This window comes from Trichechus manatus, unplaced genomic scaffold, assembly GCF_000243295.1.
Source record: "Trichechus manatus latirostris isolate Lorelei unplaced genomic scaffold, TriManLat1.0 scaffold00091, whole genome shotgun sequence".
Classification (NCBI taxonomy): Eukaryota; Metazoa; Chordata; class Mammalia; order Sirenia; family Trichechidae; genus Trichechus; species Trichechus manatus.
The window spans coordinates 4,545,667-4,561,787 of record NW_004444027.1 but is presented as its reverse complement, the minus strand read 5'-3'; the positions used below and the strand labels follow the sequence as shown (position 1 = coordinate 4,561,787).

Below are 16,121 nucleotides of genomic sequence, written 5' to 3'. Positions count from 1 at the left end.
GAGTATGGCCCCCGGATACCCTTTTAGCTCAGTAATGAAGCCACTACTGAGGTTTACCTTTTAGCCAAAGATTAGACAGGCCCATAGGATAAAACGAGACTAAAGGGGCACACTAGCCTAGGGGCAAGGACTAGAAGGCAGGAAGGGACAAGAAAGCTGGTAATAGGGAACCCAAGGTCAAGACGGGAGAGTATTGACATGTCATGGGGTTGTTAACCAACGTGATAAAACAATATGTGTACTGTTTAATGAGAAGCTAGTTTGTTCTGTAAACCTTCATCTAAAGTACAATTTAAAAAAAATCTAGAGGTTAAAATTGAATTGCTAACTTGGAGTGTATAATTGAAGTTAGCGCATGCATTCATAATGTTAAAAGCTTTGTTAAAGGGAATAGTGCATTAAATAAATTGGAATGATCCTTTCCTAAAAAAAAAAAAATAGATATGGTACATTTGTTACAATTGATGAACCAATACTGATACATTATTAATAACTAAGTAAGTTCTATGGGTTTTAACAAATATATAATGTTATGAATCCACCATTTCAGTATCATGCAGAATAGTTTCACTGCCCTCAAAATGCCCTGTGCTCCATCTAGTCTTCCATTCCTCACTCCCCACCTGCTGAGAGTCTTACATGCACTGCTGAGGGTCAGGGCAGGGAGGGCATGCCTTCCTTTCCATTTTCACTTGACACAGAGCAGAAGGTTAGTAGACTTCCTGACCTCTGTGGGGACGAGCTGTCTGAGAAGGCTGCCTTGAAGGAGTGGTCCAGCTGAAAGAACCCTGGGCATCAGCCTTGCCAGCATTTAAAAATAGGGAGATTTTCATGATCACTTCCGGCTTGTCTTGAAGATCTTGGATCTGGCAACACCCAGTCCTCCTTCCTGCATGGCCACCTCTTCTAACAAGGCCCGTGCTCTGGTTCACCACTGGCCCACCCAGCCCACTTTGCTCATTTCCATCCCTTCCGGGCCATTGTAGACGTTTGAGTTTGCAATTCCTGTTTTAAATTCCCTCCATAGTCCCCAGATCGCATAGGACAATGTCACTTTGTAAAGGACACATATTCAAGCCTATTTCAACTCTTTCTGCTGCTTGCACTGGCTCAGGAGGGTGGGCTTGTGCAGGCACGTGAGCTTGTGGACTTGCCCGTCTGGCTTGTTCACGTGCCTAGGGCGGAAGGAGAGCTGGACACTCTTGCGATGGTTCTGCAAGGCTCTCCATCAGGCTGGCAGCATCATAGGCGTGTTGAAGGTGCAGGAGGGGGTTCCAGGTGAACATTTGCGTGCCTCAGGGAGAGGTGAGGCCAAACAAACAAAAAAAGGTGTGGGGTTTTCAAGTGTCCTTTTTCTTCCTCTTCTGAACCTTGCTGTGTAGGTCCGTGCCACAGACGGCGGGCGGGAGGCTGCTGTACCCAGCTGGGCTCCCTGTCGGCACTCAAGCACGCTGTTCTTGGGCTCTACCTGCTGGTCTTCCTGATTCTCGTGGGCATCTTCATCTTAGCAGGTAAGAGCAGCTCTTTTCTGTCCTGGGCTTTAAGGGTGAGGAAGGAGGGCATAGGAAGCGAGAACTGATGAGGATGGAGAACTGAGGCCTCCGCTCTTCATTCTCACTGACATGACCCAAATGCTGTCCTTCTAACCACCGTCACCGTGAGCGAAGGAGCCCTCTCATCTCTCCAGCTAGGCATCACTCTGAAGCAGCATGGGCTATTTCATGTGGGATGAGGAGTTGGCAGGGACTGCGTGAGTTTGTGAAATCTGATTCCAACAGCAGAGACCTAGGTGCTCCAAGTCATTTCTGACTTTTCCTACATTGTTGTGCAACACCGTGCAGTGTAGTGGGTCTCCCTGGACCTCTGGGTTGTGGGTTGCACAAAGCAGTTTGAGTATCATCTAGCCTCTTGTCCTGAGGTGTGATGAAATGGAATTAAGTACTTTGCTGCTGAGGCTAATCAGGGTTGTGGTAAACTTAGTGCCCTTTGCAGTTACTGGGGGTTGGGGATGGAGTTACTCCAATCCAGCCAGGCTCTTTTCCCCAGTTTCTGTCTGCAAGACAGGCAGGTGATGGACTAGAGTTTGGAGCATAGTCTCTAGCCAGGGATAAGCAAAGCTCACTGACTTATGAAGTGATCAAACTGGGGCCTGTTGACACCTTGCTTTGAGCAGCCCAGCTCACCACCCACAGGTAATCCCACTGTGATGGAGACAGTAAAACAGATGGGGATAAAAGGCTGTAGTGTCTCCTCCTGACCTCCACCGTTCTAGTTGGAGGTATGTGGGGCCTGACAAAGTAAAGCCAATGGATCAGTTCTCTTCTACCTATTGCATCTTACATAAGTACCTACTTTGTGCCAGGCTTAGTGCTAGCATTAGGGATACAGAGTTAAATAAGACCTAGTGGCTTTCCTCAAGGAGCTCCTAGTCTAGGTGGCAAGCAGGGTTATGCAGAGAGAACCTGTCCCAAGACAGAATGTAATAGGGCCTATGATTGTTGTAAACATGCTGTGGTAACACAGAGGAGGCCTGCAGAATGGAAGCATGGGTGTTGCATGGGGAAGGGTGGGGTTAGTTGAGTGAGGTGGCTGGCCAGGCAAAGCTGACTTGGACTGCTGAGGGTGGGGTCCTGGAGTTAACTCTGTGGCAGGAATCTAGAGGCTAAGACCTTACAGATGACCCGTTGATGGAAATCCAAGGCAGATATCCAGAACCTCCCTGGTCTTGACTCACTTTCTGTCAAATGGGACTAGTCACTTGGGCCTTGTGATGGGATGTTCTGTGCTGCCTTTGCCCTGAGGTTTCCACACTCAGGGCTCACGGCTCTTTAGGGGTGGTGTCTGTACCACCAACCATGAACCTGAGGGGGTGGCCAACAGCAACAATGAGAGAAATTCATGATTCATCTCAGGGACCAGCAAGAACTATCACTGGCCAAGCCAGTCAGAGGATGATTTGAACATATTCTTGGGCTGTTCAGTGAGAGATTGGGATCTGGGTTTCGTGGTCTTGGCTGCCATGACCATAACAAATTTCCAGAATGTTTGGGAAGTGTTTCAGGCCAGCATGAAAGCCAGCTATGGTGTTACAACTGCTCTGCTGAACAGGAACATTTAGGTGGCAGAGGGGTTCGAGAGCAGAGAGACCAGGTTGGTGCGGGGTCTGGGGCAGTTCTTTGGAGGCCTGGAGAGCCTGGAAGGGTATCATCTCTTGAGGGAAGAGAAGGCTTTCAGGAGTGTGAAAGTTCTGGTGCCTGAAGGGCTGCCATGTAGAAAGGGAAGACATGTTCTGTGTAGCCCTAGAGGGTAGAACTCAGAGGAATGGGTGGATGTTGTAAAGACATAGATTTCTATTCAAACAAAGGAGAGTTTTTTTTTTTTTAAACAAGTAGTGCTATCTAGCATGCTGCAGAAAGGTTTTTTCCCTGGTTTGAAGGTTGAATGGAATTTCCAATGACTTCCTGAAAGTTTCAGAAAGGAGGGTAGAATATAGTTTCCCAATCTAATGAAAACGTTATCATACTTCCTTAATTGTTACATGTGAAAACCTGGGGGAGGATTTTGATCATTATAATCATCTTCAACCCTGAAGTTTCTGGATACCAGATTGCTCGTGTGGAATTCAGGTGAATTAGCACTGATCTGATGAAACAGAGCATTTTACTTTGGCTCTTGGCTCTGGGTGTGTGATCACTGTCACTTCCCCAGGGTCTTGTCTGGAAAACCAGGTTGGCCTCTGGGAGACAGCACCAGATGAGAGAGTACAATCAACAGCTGTACAGGGAAGTTACCAGTTTGAAACCCCAGGTTCTTGCTCGGCGTGATTCTTGTTGGTCAAAAAATGAGAGACTGAGGTGGGAGAACAGGAAAGGCACATTTATTTTGTTGTACAAGAAGTCAGAGCTGCTGCTGCCAAGACTGCTCACCAAGGGCAGGCAGGCAAGTTACCTTTAAGGGGTTTACAAGTAGGGAGTTCATACAAGTTACATCAGCAACATTCTTAATAGTACTACACCGGCGAAATGGGGTTTACATATAACTTCCAAGCAAAAGCAGGATTGAAATGCAAAGCTGGTGGGGAGGAAGCCAAGCAAAGGAAACAAGATTTTTTAATGCAACACTGTTGGGGAGGAAGCCAAGCAAAGAAAACAGGATTTTTTTAATGCAACACTGTGGGGGCTCTGTCTCAGGGAGGGGACTTGGGAATGTGGTGGACAAGGCTGAGGTTCTTCAAGGAGGCCCTGCCCGATCTTAGGTAGGAAGTTTCTTCAGATTTACCCTGATTTCAGACCTGCAGTAATGCTCCCTTTCAGAAAATACCAAGATGGTGGGGAGATCCATGGGTCATGTAACCCAGAGGTTGCCTGGCCTTTTGTTAGTTGTCCTGCTGTGAGCACTTCCCCATTTTGGGCAGCACCTGCTCTTCAGTGCCCTGCAAGGTTGCCTTGCACAGGAGGAGTTCTGCTTGAATTCCTCTTAAACTTCAACACCTCTATGTTGACAGATGTCTTGTACATTTTACAAGTGGATGACAAGGTTATCCACTGTAACCGAGTGCCATATCTGAATCCCTAATTGGACAAGTCATATTATACCTACTTCATTATATATCTCAATATCTCATTGGAGTACAAATGTTTACCCTTATAATTTTCTAATATTACAAAATTCTAATCTAATTATATAGAAATATTAGTCTTACAAACCCTGCATGGGACTTTTCTCAACTCATCTCCTTACCTAAATATTCAAAGTAGAAGGTAAATATTGGACCTCGTGTTTATGTATCACCCCAGATTCCCTTGTCAGAAGGTTAATCCAGTCATCACTCAAATTATTCTCTCAACTGGACTTCCTTCCTGCCATCTAAGTATCCATTCCTGACCAGTATCCTCCTAGGAACTTTCCTCTGATATTCCCACACCATCACTGAGTTCTAGTCCCCCAGCTCACAGCCCTCCATCATCTCCTGAGGAGGCTGAAACAGTCAATTGTCCTCATCCCAAAACTCCTCTAAACTTTTCTATCTTCTAACACATTTTGTTTATTATGGGGGCTGATGTTTCCCTATTACATTTCATTCTCTTCCAGATTCATTATTGGACAGTACAAACCATTGAGCTTTAATTCCTGAATAAGAAATTGAGGTTGGATAGTCATTTGGTCAGTAGGCCCTAAATCTAGGCAAGGTGGTCTCTGCGATGGGGTGCAGGGAGAGTTTCTGGTGAAAAATGGGCTCCTTTCACACCTTAATTTACTTCTTTCTTAACAGCAGCAGGCAGACATTGCTGTCATCATCATCATCAAGTGCTTAACTTGTGCATGATTGCTCAATGGGTGCAGGGCAGTGGGACAAGCCCTGGGAAGAAACAGCCACAAGGTATGGGCTTGCACTGGGAGGCTTTGAAATCATAAAAGCACATACATATTAGGACAATATTGATGCAGCTTATGCTATGTGCCAAACTATGCAACGGAGAGCCTGATCTTTGAGGGCTGGAGTGGCTGGGGAGGGCCACCGCTGTAAGAGAGTTGAAAACCAAGTTGTTGAAATATCATTTGAAATAAGTACCCCTTTTCTTGGCATCTCGTTTCAAGCAGGTCTGTTCCTAGACTGCACAATCAGAGACTCTTGTGCTCAGAGCCCACATCCATTCATACCACAGATTGTTGATGCCATCGGTGCATCTTGGAAATAAGAGTGTGATGCCACCTGCCTTTAGTGGGAGACTCTGTGAAAAACTGTCAGAAACATCCTTGTGCATATTGTAAGGATGTTGTTGAGGATGTTGTTCATTACATTACACAATGTCAACTTTATGAGGACCGTTGGAGAAGTTATTTTCTGTCCTAGTCTCAGAAGGAGAAGGAGGTTTGCCTTCCCTGAAGCATTAGTTTGTTTTTACCTTATGAAGACTGTAAATTTGAAAGCAATTATAATTGCTTTCAAGGCAGTAATTAACGTGAACTGAGAGTTAGTTGTCATCCAGTTGTAAGATGTGTGAATTTGAAGGTAATTAAAATTAAAACCTGGAGACAGATTTGTAGCCCAGCCATAGCAAGTGTGTAGACTTTATGAAAAGCATTTTTATGTTATTCTCATTCTTGGCTCCATTTAGTATCTTTATACTTGTTCTTCCTTTTCCTTGTTCTCATCTACTGTTATCTTAGTGTATTTTACGTGTCCTCATAAACTACCTTAATCCCTTCTGGAACAAGGCAGGGTGTTATGCACAGCTTTCTCTCCCCTCCCCTCCTTAATACTGCCTACACTATTTGAGTCTTCAAATGCATAATTTTTTGAAATATGTAAATGGATAAATGAATGGATGACAGACACAGGAAACCTGGCGCAGATGTTATTTTGTAGCAGAAAAAAAGAAGACTATTTTAGTTTTAGCCAAATATCTAAATAACATGGTAAATATGCAATCATCACCCAAGGATATTTGGCTAGGAGAAGCAAGTGTGGAATTAATATATTAATACACACATAACATTTTCTATACTGTTTTTACATTATAGGATATAGAGAGAAATTAAGACAGACAATATCATGCAATACTTTATACTGCTTAAAAGCATGGGCTTTGAAGCCAGCCTGTCTGTGTTTGAATCTTGGCTTTGCCATTATCAAATATGTGACATTGGCCAAGATACTTGAGCTTTCTGTACCTGAATTTTCTTATCTGAAAATGGGGGGATTAAATATACCTGCAGAGTCCCTGGGTGGTGTAAGTGGTTAATGTGCTCAGCTGCTAACCAAAAAGGTGGCAGTTTCAGTCCACCTAGAGCTGCCTCAGAAGAAAGGCTTGGTGATCTTCTTCCAAAAAATCAGCCACTGAAAAACTTATGGAGCAGTTCTGCTCTGACACACATGAGGTTGCCATGAGTCGGAATTGACTCAATGGCAACTGGCATAAATGTACCTGCGTCAATGGGTTGTTGTGAGGATTAAATAAATTAGCTTAGCTAAAGTACTTAGAATAGAGCCTGACACACAGTAAGCACTATAGAAGTATTAGCTATTATTACTACTGTTATTGCTACTACTACTACTATTAGCATTATTATTCTTTTTCTTGGCTTTCTTTGCAGTCATATAAACTTGATAACATGAACTGGGGGACAGAAAAACTTGTATTTACTTCCAGCTCATCCATTAACACTCTATAATCTTGGACAAAATCACTTTGACTCTCTGAACCTTAGTATACTTATTTGTAAAATGAGCAGTTTGAACTAGATCAGTGTTTCTCAAACTTTCTTGACCACGATCTACATCAAGAAATGTATTTTACATCACAACCAGTGCACATATATGCACATACCTGAAATAATACTTAAATGTATAATAAATGCTGATGATTTTCGATTCTATTCTAGTCATTTAAAAAATGGCCATCATCCATGCATTTAGTTCATGATTCTAATGGAAGACACCCCTACGCATCTGTTATTTTGTTGTACTGTGGGGGCTTGCATATTGCTTTGATGCTGAGAGCTATGCCATTGGTATTCAAATACCAGCAGGGTCACCCTTGGTGGACAGGGTTCAGCTGAGCTTCCAGACTAAGACAAACTAGGAAGAAGGAACTGACAGTCTACTTCTGAAAAGAATTAGCCAGTGAAAACCTTATGAATAGCAGTGGAACATTGTCTGATATAGTGCCAGAAGATGAGCCCCTTAGGTTGGGAGGCACTCAAAATATGACTGGGGAAGAGCTGCCTCTTCAAAGTACGGTCGACCTTAGTGATGTGGATGGAGTCAAGCTTTCAGGACCTTCATTAGCTGATGTGGCACGACTCAAAATGAAAAGAAATAGCTGCAAACATCCATTAATAATCAGAATGTGGAATGTACGAAGCATGAATCTAGGAAAACTGGAAATTATCAAAAATGAAATAGAATGCATAAACATCGATATCCTAGGCATTAGTGAGTTGAAATGGACTGATGCTGGCCATTTTGAACTGGACAATTATATGGTCTACTATGCCAGGAATGACAACTTGAAGAGGAATGGCTTTGCATTCATCATCAAAAATAACATTTCAAGGTCTATCCTGAAGTACAACACTGTCAGTGATGGGATACTATCCATACACCTATGAGGAAGACCAATTAATATGACTATTATTCAAATTAACGCACCAACCACTGAGGCCAAAGATGAAGAAATTGAAGATTTTTACCAACTTCTGCAGTCTGAAATTGATCAAACATGCAAGCAGGATGTACTGATAATTACTGGAATTAATTGGAATGGGAAAGTTGGAAACAAAGAAGGATTGGTAGTTGGAAAATATGGCCTTGGTGATGGAAATGATGCCGGAGATTGCAAGATAGAATTTTGCAAGAACAACGACTTCTTCATTGCAAATACCTTTTTTCACCAACATAAACAATGACTATACACATGGACCTCGCCAGATGGAATACACAGGAATCAAATCAATTACATCTGTGGAAAGAGATGATGGAAAAGCTCAATATCATCAGTCAGAACAAGGCCAGGGGTCGACTGTGGAACAGACCATCAGTTGCTCATATGCAAATTCAAGTTGACGCTGAAGAAAATTAGAATAAGTCCATGAGAGCCAAAGTACGACCTTGAGTATATCCCAGCTGAATTTACCGACCATCTCAAGAATAGATTTGATGTGTTGAACACTAATGACCGAAGACCAGATGAGTTGTGGAATGACATCAAGGACATCATACATGAAGAAAGCAAAAGGTCATTAAAAAGACAGGAAAGAAAGAAAAGACCAAAATGGATGTCAGAAGACACTCTGAAACTTGCTGTTGAATGTTGAGTAGCTAAAGCAAAAAGAAGAAATGATGAAGTAAAAGAGCTGAACAGAAAATTTCAAAGGGTGGCTCGAGAAGATAAAGTAAGGTATTATAATGACATGTGCAAAGACCTGGAGATAGAAAACCAAAAGAGAAGAACATGGTTGGCATTTCTTAAGCTGAAAGAACTGAAGAAAAAATTCAAGACTCAAGTTGTAACAGTGAAGGACTCTACGGGGGAAAACAATGCAGGAAGCGTCAAAAGAAGATGGAAGGAATACACAGAGTCACTGTACCAAAAAGAATTGGTCGATGTTCAATCATTTCAGGAGGTAGCATATGATCAGGAAGCGATGGTACTAAAGGAAGAAGTCTAAGTTGCACTGAAGGAATTGGCAAAAAAGAAGGCTCCAGGAATTGATGGAATACTAGTTGAGATGTTTCAACAAACAGATGCAGCGCTGGAAGTGCTCACTTGTCTATGCCAAGAAATTTGGAAGACAGCCAGCTGGCCAACCAACTGGAAGAGATCCATGTTTATGCCTATTCCCAAGGAAGATGATCCAACCAAATGCAGAAATTATCAAACAATATCATTAATATCACACACAAGTAAAATTTTGCTGAAGATCATTCAAAAGCGGCTGCAGCAGTATATCAACAGGGAACTGCCAGAAATTCAAGTGGGATTCAGAAGAGGACGTGGAACAAGGGATATCATTGCTGATGTCAGATGAATCTGGCTCAAAGCAGAGAATATCAGAAAGATGTTTACTTGTGTTTTATTGACTATGCAAAGGCATTCAGCTGTGTGGATCATAACAAATTACAGGTAACATTGCGAAGAATGGGAATTCCAGAACACTTAATTGTGCTCTTGAGGAACCTGTATATAGATCAAGAGGCAGTCATTTGAACAGAACAAGGGGATACTGTGTGGTTTAAAGTCAGGAAAGGTGTGCATCAGAGTTGTATCCTTTCACCATACCTATTCAATCTGTATGTTGAGCAAATAATCCAAGAAGCTGGACTATATGAAGAAGAACACAGCTTCAGGATCGGAGGAAGGCTCATTAACAACCTGTGATATGCAGGTTTCTCAAAGTGAAGAGGACTTGAAGCACTTACTGAAGACCACAGCCTTCAGTATGGATTACAACTCAACATAAAGAAAACAAAAATCCTCATAACTGGACCAATAAGCAACATCATGATAAACAGAGAAAAGTTTGAAGTTGTCAAGGATTTCATTTTACTGGATCCACAATCAACACCCACGGAAGCAGCAGTTAAGAAATCAAAAGACACATTGCATTGGGCAAATCTGCTGCGAAAGATCTCTTTAAAGTGTTGAAAAGCAAAGATGTCACCTTGAAAACTAAGATGCGCCTGACCCGAGCCATGGTGTTCTCAGTCGCCACATATGCATGCAAAAGCTGGACGATGAATAAGGAAGACCTAAGAAGAATTGACACCCTTTGAATTGTGGTGTTGGCAATTAATATTGAATATACCGTGGACTGCCAAAAGCATGAACAAATCTGTCTTGGAAGAAGTACAACCAGAATGCTCCTTAGAAGCAAGGGTGGTGAGACTGCGTCTTACATACCTTGGACATGTTAACAGGAGGGACCAGTTCCTGGAGAAGGACATCATACTTGGTAAAGTCAGCAAAAAAGAGGAAGACCCTCAAGGAGATAGACTAACACAGTGGCTGCAACAATGAGCTCAAGCATAACAACGATTGTGAGGATGGCGCAGGACCAGGCAGTGTTTTTTCTGTTGTACTTAAGGTCACTATGAGTCAGAACTGACTCAATGGCACCTAACAACAACAACAATGGGAGACAAGCCATAGTTTGAAAAACAATGGGTTAAATAATAGCTCTATTATTTTATGTGTCATTCAAAAATTCTGAGACAATAGCTATATTCTCTTAAGAGTATGGGCTTTAAGGTCAGACTTCTGGGTTGAAATCCATGCTATGTCACTAAATGGTTGTATAATCTTGGGGCAAATAATTTAACCTCTTAGGGCCTCAGTTCCCTGTAAAATGGAATGACAATGGTACCTGCACTGTAGGGTTGTTGTGAGGATTAAATTAATTAATACATGAAAACCCTTAGTGTCTGGCACATAGTAAGTGTTCAGTAAAGATTAGATAGTATTATTATTATTATTGAAACATCAGAGGGATTTGCTTTCAGACAAGTAAAGGATTAGAAACATACTTGGTTAGCCTGAGCACCCAGTTACTTGGTCTATAAACAGAGAACTGTGCTTTGTGTGGTAGGAGGGTATGTGCCCACATACTACATGTTTTTAATAAACACACATTAGAAACTTTGTTTGTGGTGGGATTATAGACTTACTGTGACAGCACAGGACTGAATGAACAAAGACACAAGACAATGTTCCCAGCATTGTGGCTATCTAATGGAGAGAAAGAACAAATGTGCGCCAGCTCCTAGTGCCAGCCCCACCCAAGGTACTGAGGATCTCAGCCTTGGAAGGCATATCAGAGCACATCTTGTACAACCTCCCTCCCAGGCAAGAACCTCCCTCATGACTTCGCAGACAGAGAAGGTACTGTGCTTCTACAAAGAACAGCTGCAAGTGACCGAAATATCATCCTTATCTACCCCAGATACAGTCTCATTCCTCTTGCAGGAACAACTCATAACAAGGCTTTCTCCTCTTCTCATGACTGTTCCTCTGCTAGTTAAAAATAAAAGGCTAAGCAAGTTCCTCCGGCAGTAGTTCATTTGGCCTGGTTTTGGAACCTCTGTATTTATGCCTTTATCTTAACACTTGCCACGTTATATTGAAATTATCTGTTTATTTGTCTGCCCTTCTTCTAGTCTGAAGGAAAGCTTTCATGTTAAGGCACTGGGTCTTGTTCATCTTTGTATTCTTAGTAATGTATGCTCAATAAATGCTTAGACTAAACTGAACCCCTCAACCTAATGGCCATTCTCCCCCTCTCACCTCCACCTAATAAGCTCCAGATGACTGAGTGGTGAACAGTACTAGTGTGGTCTGGCGAGGGCAGTGTTGCGGCTGTGACCAACTATAATCTAGACACTCTGTGTATGTTGTTGTAGCCTAAATTTGCATTAGCTTTTCTAGCAGTGATGCATGGTAATACATGATACCACATCCAAACAAAGAAATACTCATGGGTTGTTGTTAGGTACCGGCAAATTGGTTCTGACTCATAGTGACCCTACGTACAACAGAACGAAACATTGCCCCGTCCTGCGCCATCCTCACAATTGTTATGCTTGAGCCCGCTGTTGCAGCCACTGTGTCAATCCATCTCCTTGAGGGTCTTCCTCTTTTTTGCTGACTTTCTACTTTACCAACCATGATGTCCTCCAGGGACTGGTCCCTCCTCATAACATGTCCGAAGTATGTAAGACATAGTCTCACCATCCTTCCTTCTAAGGAGCATTCTGGTTGCACTTCTTCCAAGACAGATTTGTTCATTCTTTTGGCAGTCCATGGTATATTCAATATTAATCGCCAACACCACAATTCAAAGGTGTCAATTCTTCTTAGGTCTTTCTTATTCATCATCCAGCTTTTGCATGCATATGTGGCGACCGAGAACACCATGGCTCGGGTCAGGCGCACCTTAGTTTTCAAGGTGACATCTTTGCTTTTCAACACTTTAAAGAGGTCTTTTGCAGCAGATTTGCCCAATGCAATGTGTCTTTTGATTTCTTGACTGCTGCTTCCATGGGTGTTGATTGCGGATCCAAGTAAAATGAAATCCTTTTCAACTTCAATATATTCTCTGTTTATCATGATGTTGCTTATTGGTCCAGTTGTGGGGATTTTTGTTTTCTTTCTGTTGAGATGTAATCCATACTGAAGGCTGTGGTCTTTGATCTTCCTCAGTAAGTGCTTCAAGTCTCTTCACTGTGAGCAAGCAAGGTTGTATCATCTGCGTATCACAAGTTGTTAATGAGTCTTCCTCCAATCCTGAAGCTGCGTTCTTCTTCATATAGTCCAGCTTCTCAAATTATTTGCTCAGCATACAGACTGAATAAGTACGGTGAAAGGATACAACCTTGACACACTCGTTTCTTGACTTGAAATCATAGTATCCCCTTGTTCTGTTTGAACGACTGCTCCTTTGTCTATGTGCTTCCTCATGAGCACAATTAAGTGTTCTAGAATTCCCATTCTCCCCAGTGTTATCCATAATTTGTAATGATCCACACAGCTGAATGCCTTTGCATAGTCAATAAAACACAGGTAAACATCTTTCTGATATTCTTTGCTTTCAGCCAGGATTCATCTGACATCAGCAATGATATCCCTTGTTCCATGTCCTCTTCTGAATCCAGCTTGAATTTCTGGCAGTTCCCTGTCGATGTACTGCTGTAGTCGCTTTTGAATGATCTTCAGCAAAATTTTACTTGTCTATAATATTAATGATATTGTTTGATAATATCCACATTCTTTTGGATCACCTTTCTTTGGAATGGGTACAAATATGGATCTCTTCCAGTCAGTTGGCCAGGTAGATGTCTTCCAAATTTCTTGGCATAGGCGAGTGAGCACCTCTAGTGCTGCATCTGTTTGTTGAAACATCTCAATTGATATTCTTTCAATTCCTGGAGGCTTGTTTTTCATCATACCTTCACTGCAGTTTGGACCTCTTCTATCAGTACCATCGGTTCTTGATCATATGCTACCTCCTGGTTGACCATCAACCATTTTGGTACAGTGACTCTGTGTATTCCTTCCATCTTCTTTTGATGTTTCCTGCATCGTTTAATATTTTCCCCACAGAGTTCTTTAGTACTGCAACTCGAGGCTTGAATTTTTTCTTCAGTTCTTTCACTTGAGAAATGCGCAGCATGTTCTTCCCTTTTGGTTTTCTATCTCCAGGTCTTTGCGTATGTCATTGTAATACTTTACTTTATCTTCTTGAGCCACCCTTTGATATATTCTGTTCAGTTCTTTTACTTCTTCATTTCTGCCTTTTGCTTTAGCTACTGAATATTCAAGGGCAATTTCAGAATCTCTTCTGACATCCATTTGGTTTTTTTCTTTCTTTCCTGACTTTTTAATGACCTTTTGCTTTCTTCATGTATGATGTTCTTGATATCATTCCACAACTCCTGTGATCTTTGGCCATCAGTGTTCAACACATCAAATCCATTCTTGAGATGGTCTCTAAATTCAGGTGGGATATACTCAAGGTCGTACTTTAGCTCTCATGGACTTGTTCTAATTTTCTTCAACTTCAACTTGAACTTGCATATGAGCAATCAATGGTCTGTTCCATAGTCGAGCCCTGACCTTGTTCTGACTGATGATATTGAGCTTTTCCATCATCTCTTTCCACAGATGTTGATTTGATTCCTGTGTATTCCATCTGGCGAGGTCCATGTGTATAGTCATCATTTATATTGTTGAGAAAGGTATTTGCAATGAATAAGTTCTTAGTCTTCTATGCAGCCATTAATAATCATGTGGATTCCCCACTCCATCCCAACCCCAGATCTTTTACAAAGGAAACATTGCCTAGTGAGGGCTCTTCCATCCAATGTCAGTACAACTGGCTCTTGTTTTTGTTGTTGCTTTAACTTAAATGCAGATCTTTTTATTAATCCTAGTTAAATGTCATCACATTGGTTTCTGCCAAATGTTGCAGCCTGTTGGATGAGTTTGAATCTGGATTCAGACATCTGTCATTTCAGCTTTCCCTTTCAGCCTTGTGCCATCAATCATGTTTAAGCCAGTATCCCACCCAAATTCCCAATCCATAGCCTGCTGCCACATATACGGTTCCCAGGATAATGTGACCAAGGACACACCAGCCATATGTGCACACTTTACTCCTTGTGTCTTATACTGGTGAGGTGAGGTCACCTCAAAGACTCCCCGCCAGCCTTCTTACTTAGACTTACTCTGTACTCACCTGAGAAACTAACTGCCCTTTCCCCTACATCTTGGCTCTGTTGAGCCTTCCCAAGCTACAATAACCTCCCCAGCAGTAAGTACTCCAGTCTCCCCCTACCTCTGAGGGGAGTAGGAAGAAAAAGGACCCAGAGAACTTAAACACCTTACTTCTCCAACAAAGATTCCACCGCTCAGTATGGTAGCCTTTTTTCTGACTTTGATGGGTGCCTTCAGCCATCTCTGGGGTGAGAAAAGCAGGGGTAATAGAGGCAGCCAAGTATGCTCTCTGGGTCTTCAGTAAAATCATTAATTACAATAATTAGGACAGCGCAGAGGACTGAGATCAGCTGTATCTTGCTGGAGTCATTCTTCTAGCCAAAGGGCCAAATTTTATAAGTAATTTTTTATACCACACCTGTTTTTGTAAATAAAGGTTTGTTGGAACACAATCAAGCTCATTCATTTATGTATTGCCTGGCTGCTTTTGCTCTACAGTGGCCGAGATGGTAGTTGCAACAGAGACTATATTGCCTGCAAAACCTAAAATATTTACTATTTAGCCTTTAAGAGAGCTTGCTGTTCTCTGCTCCAGGCTTACACTGACCACTAATTACTCATTTAATCTTTCACCTCAGGATTGTGGTTTATAGTTTCCAAAGAATTTTTACATACATTATGTCATCTAATCCTCAGGACAATCTAAGGAATCCAGAAAATAGTTCACAGTTTACGGATGAAGAGACTGAGTCAGAGGAGTTGCCTGTCCTGGCCTATGGTCACACAGCTAGTGAGTGAGACTCTGACTACAAACATGGACTTCTCTTACCCAGAGCCTCCTGGCCCAGTGGGAAAGTGCATGGGTGCTGAAGTCAGACTGTCATGGTACAAATCTTGCCTTTGCTACTTTGTGGTGGTTCGGTGGTAAGAATTCTCGCCTTCCGTGCAGACAACCTGGGTTTGAATCCCAGCCAATGCACCTCATGCACAGCCATACACTAGTCGTCTGTCAGTGGAAGCTTGCATGTTGCTATGATACTGAACAGGTTTCAAGGGAGCTTCTAGACTAAGACAGATTAGGAAGAGAGGCTTGGTGATCTACTTCAGAAAATCAGCCAATGAGAACTCTATGGATCACAGCATTCTGTTGTGCATGGGGTTACTAAGAGCCGGGGGCCAACTCAATGGCAGCCAACAACTACTACAATATGTGACCTTGGCTAAGTTACACAAGCTACCTGAGTCTTGGTGTCCTCATATATAAAGCAGAAGCAATATCAGAACCTACTTGAAAGTGTTGTGGTGAGGATTAAATTAATTTATCCATGTAAACTGCCTAGAATAGACATGTACCAAGTATCATCGATGTTTGTTATGTAATTATAACCAGGTATAACTCCCTCAGAC

The 16,121-nt window shown here is 42.2% G+C and overlaps 1 protein-coding gene across 1 annotated transcript in view; it reads left to right on the top strand.

The window, feature by feature from the left end:
* SCARA5 (scavenger receptor class A member 5) overlaps window positions 1–16,121 on the top strand; it is a 136,902-nt gene that overhangs the window by 32,120 nt on the left and 88,661 nt on the right. The window contains exon 2 of the mRNA XM_004382184.2: window positions 1,383–1,511. Coding sequence (XP_004382241.1) covers window positions 1,383–1,511 — 129 coding nt within the window. The remainder of the gene's footprint in view (window positions 1–1,382; window positions 1,512–16,121) is intronic.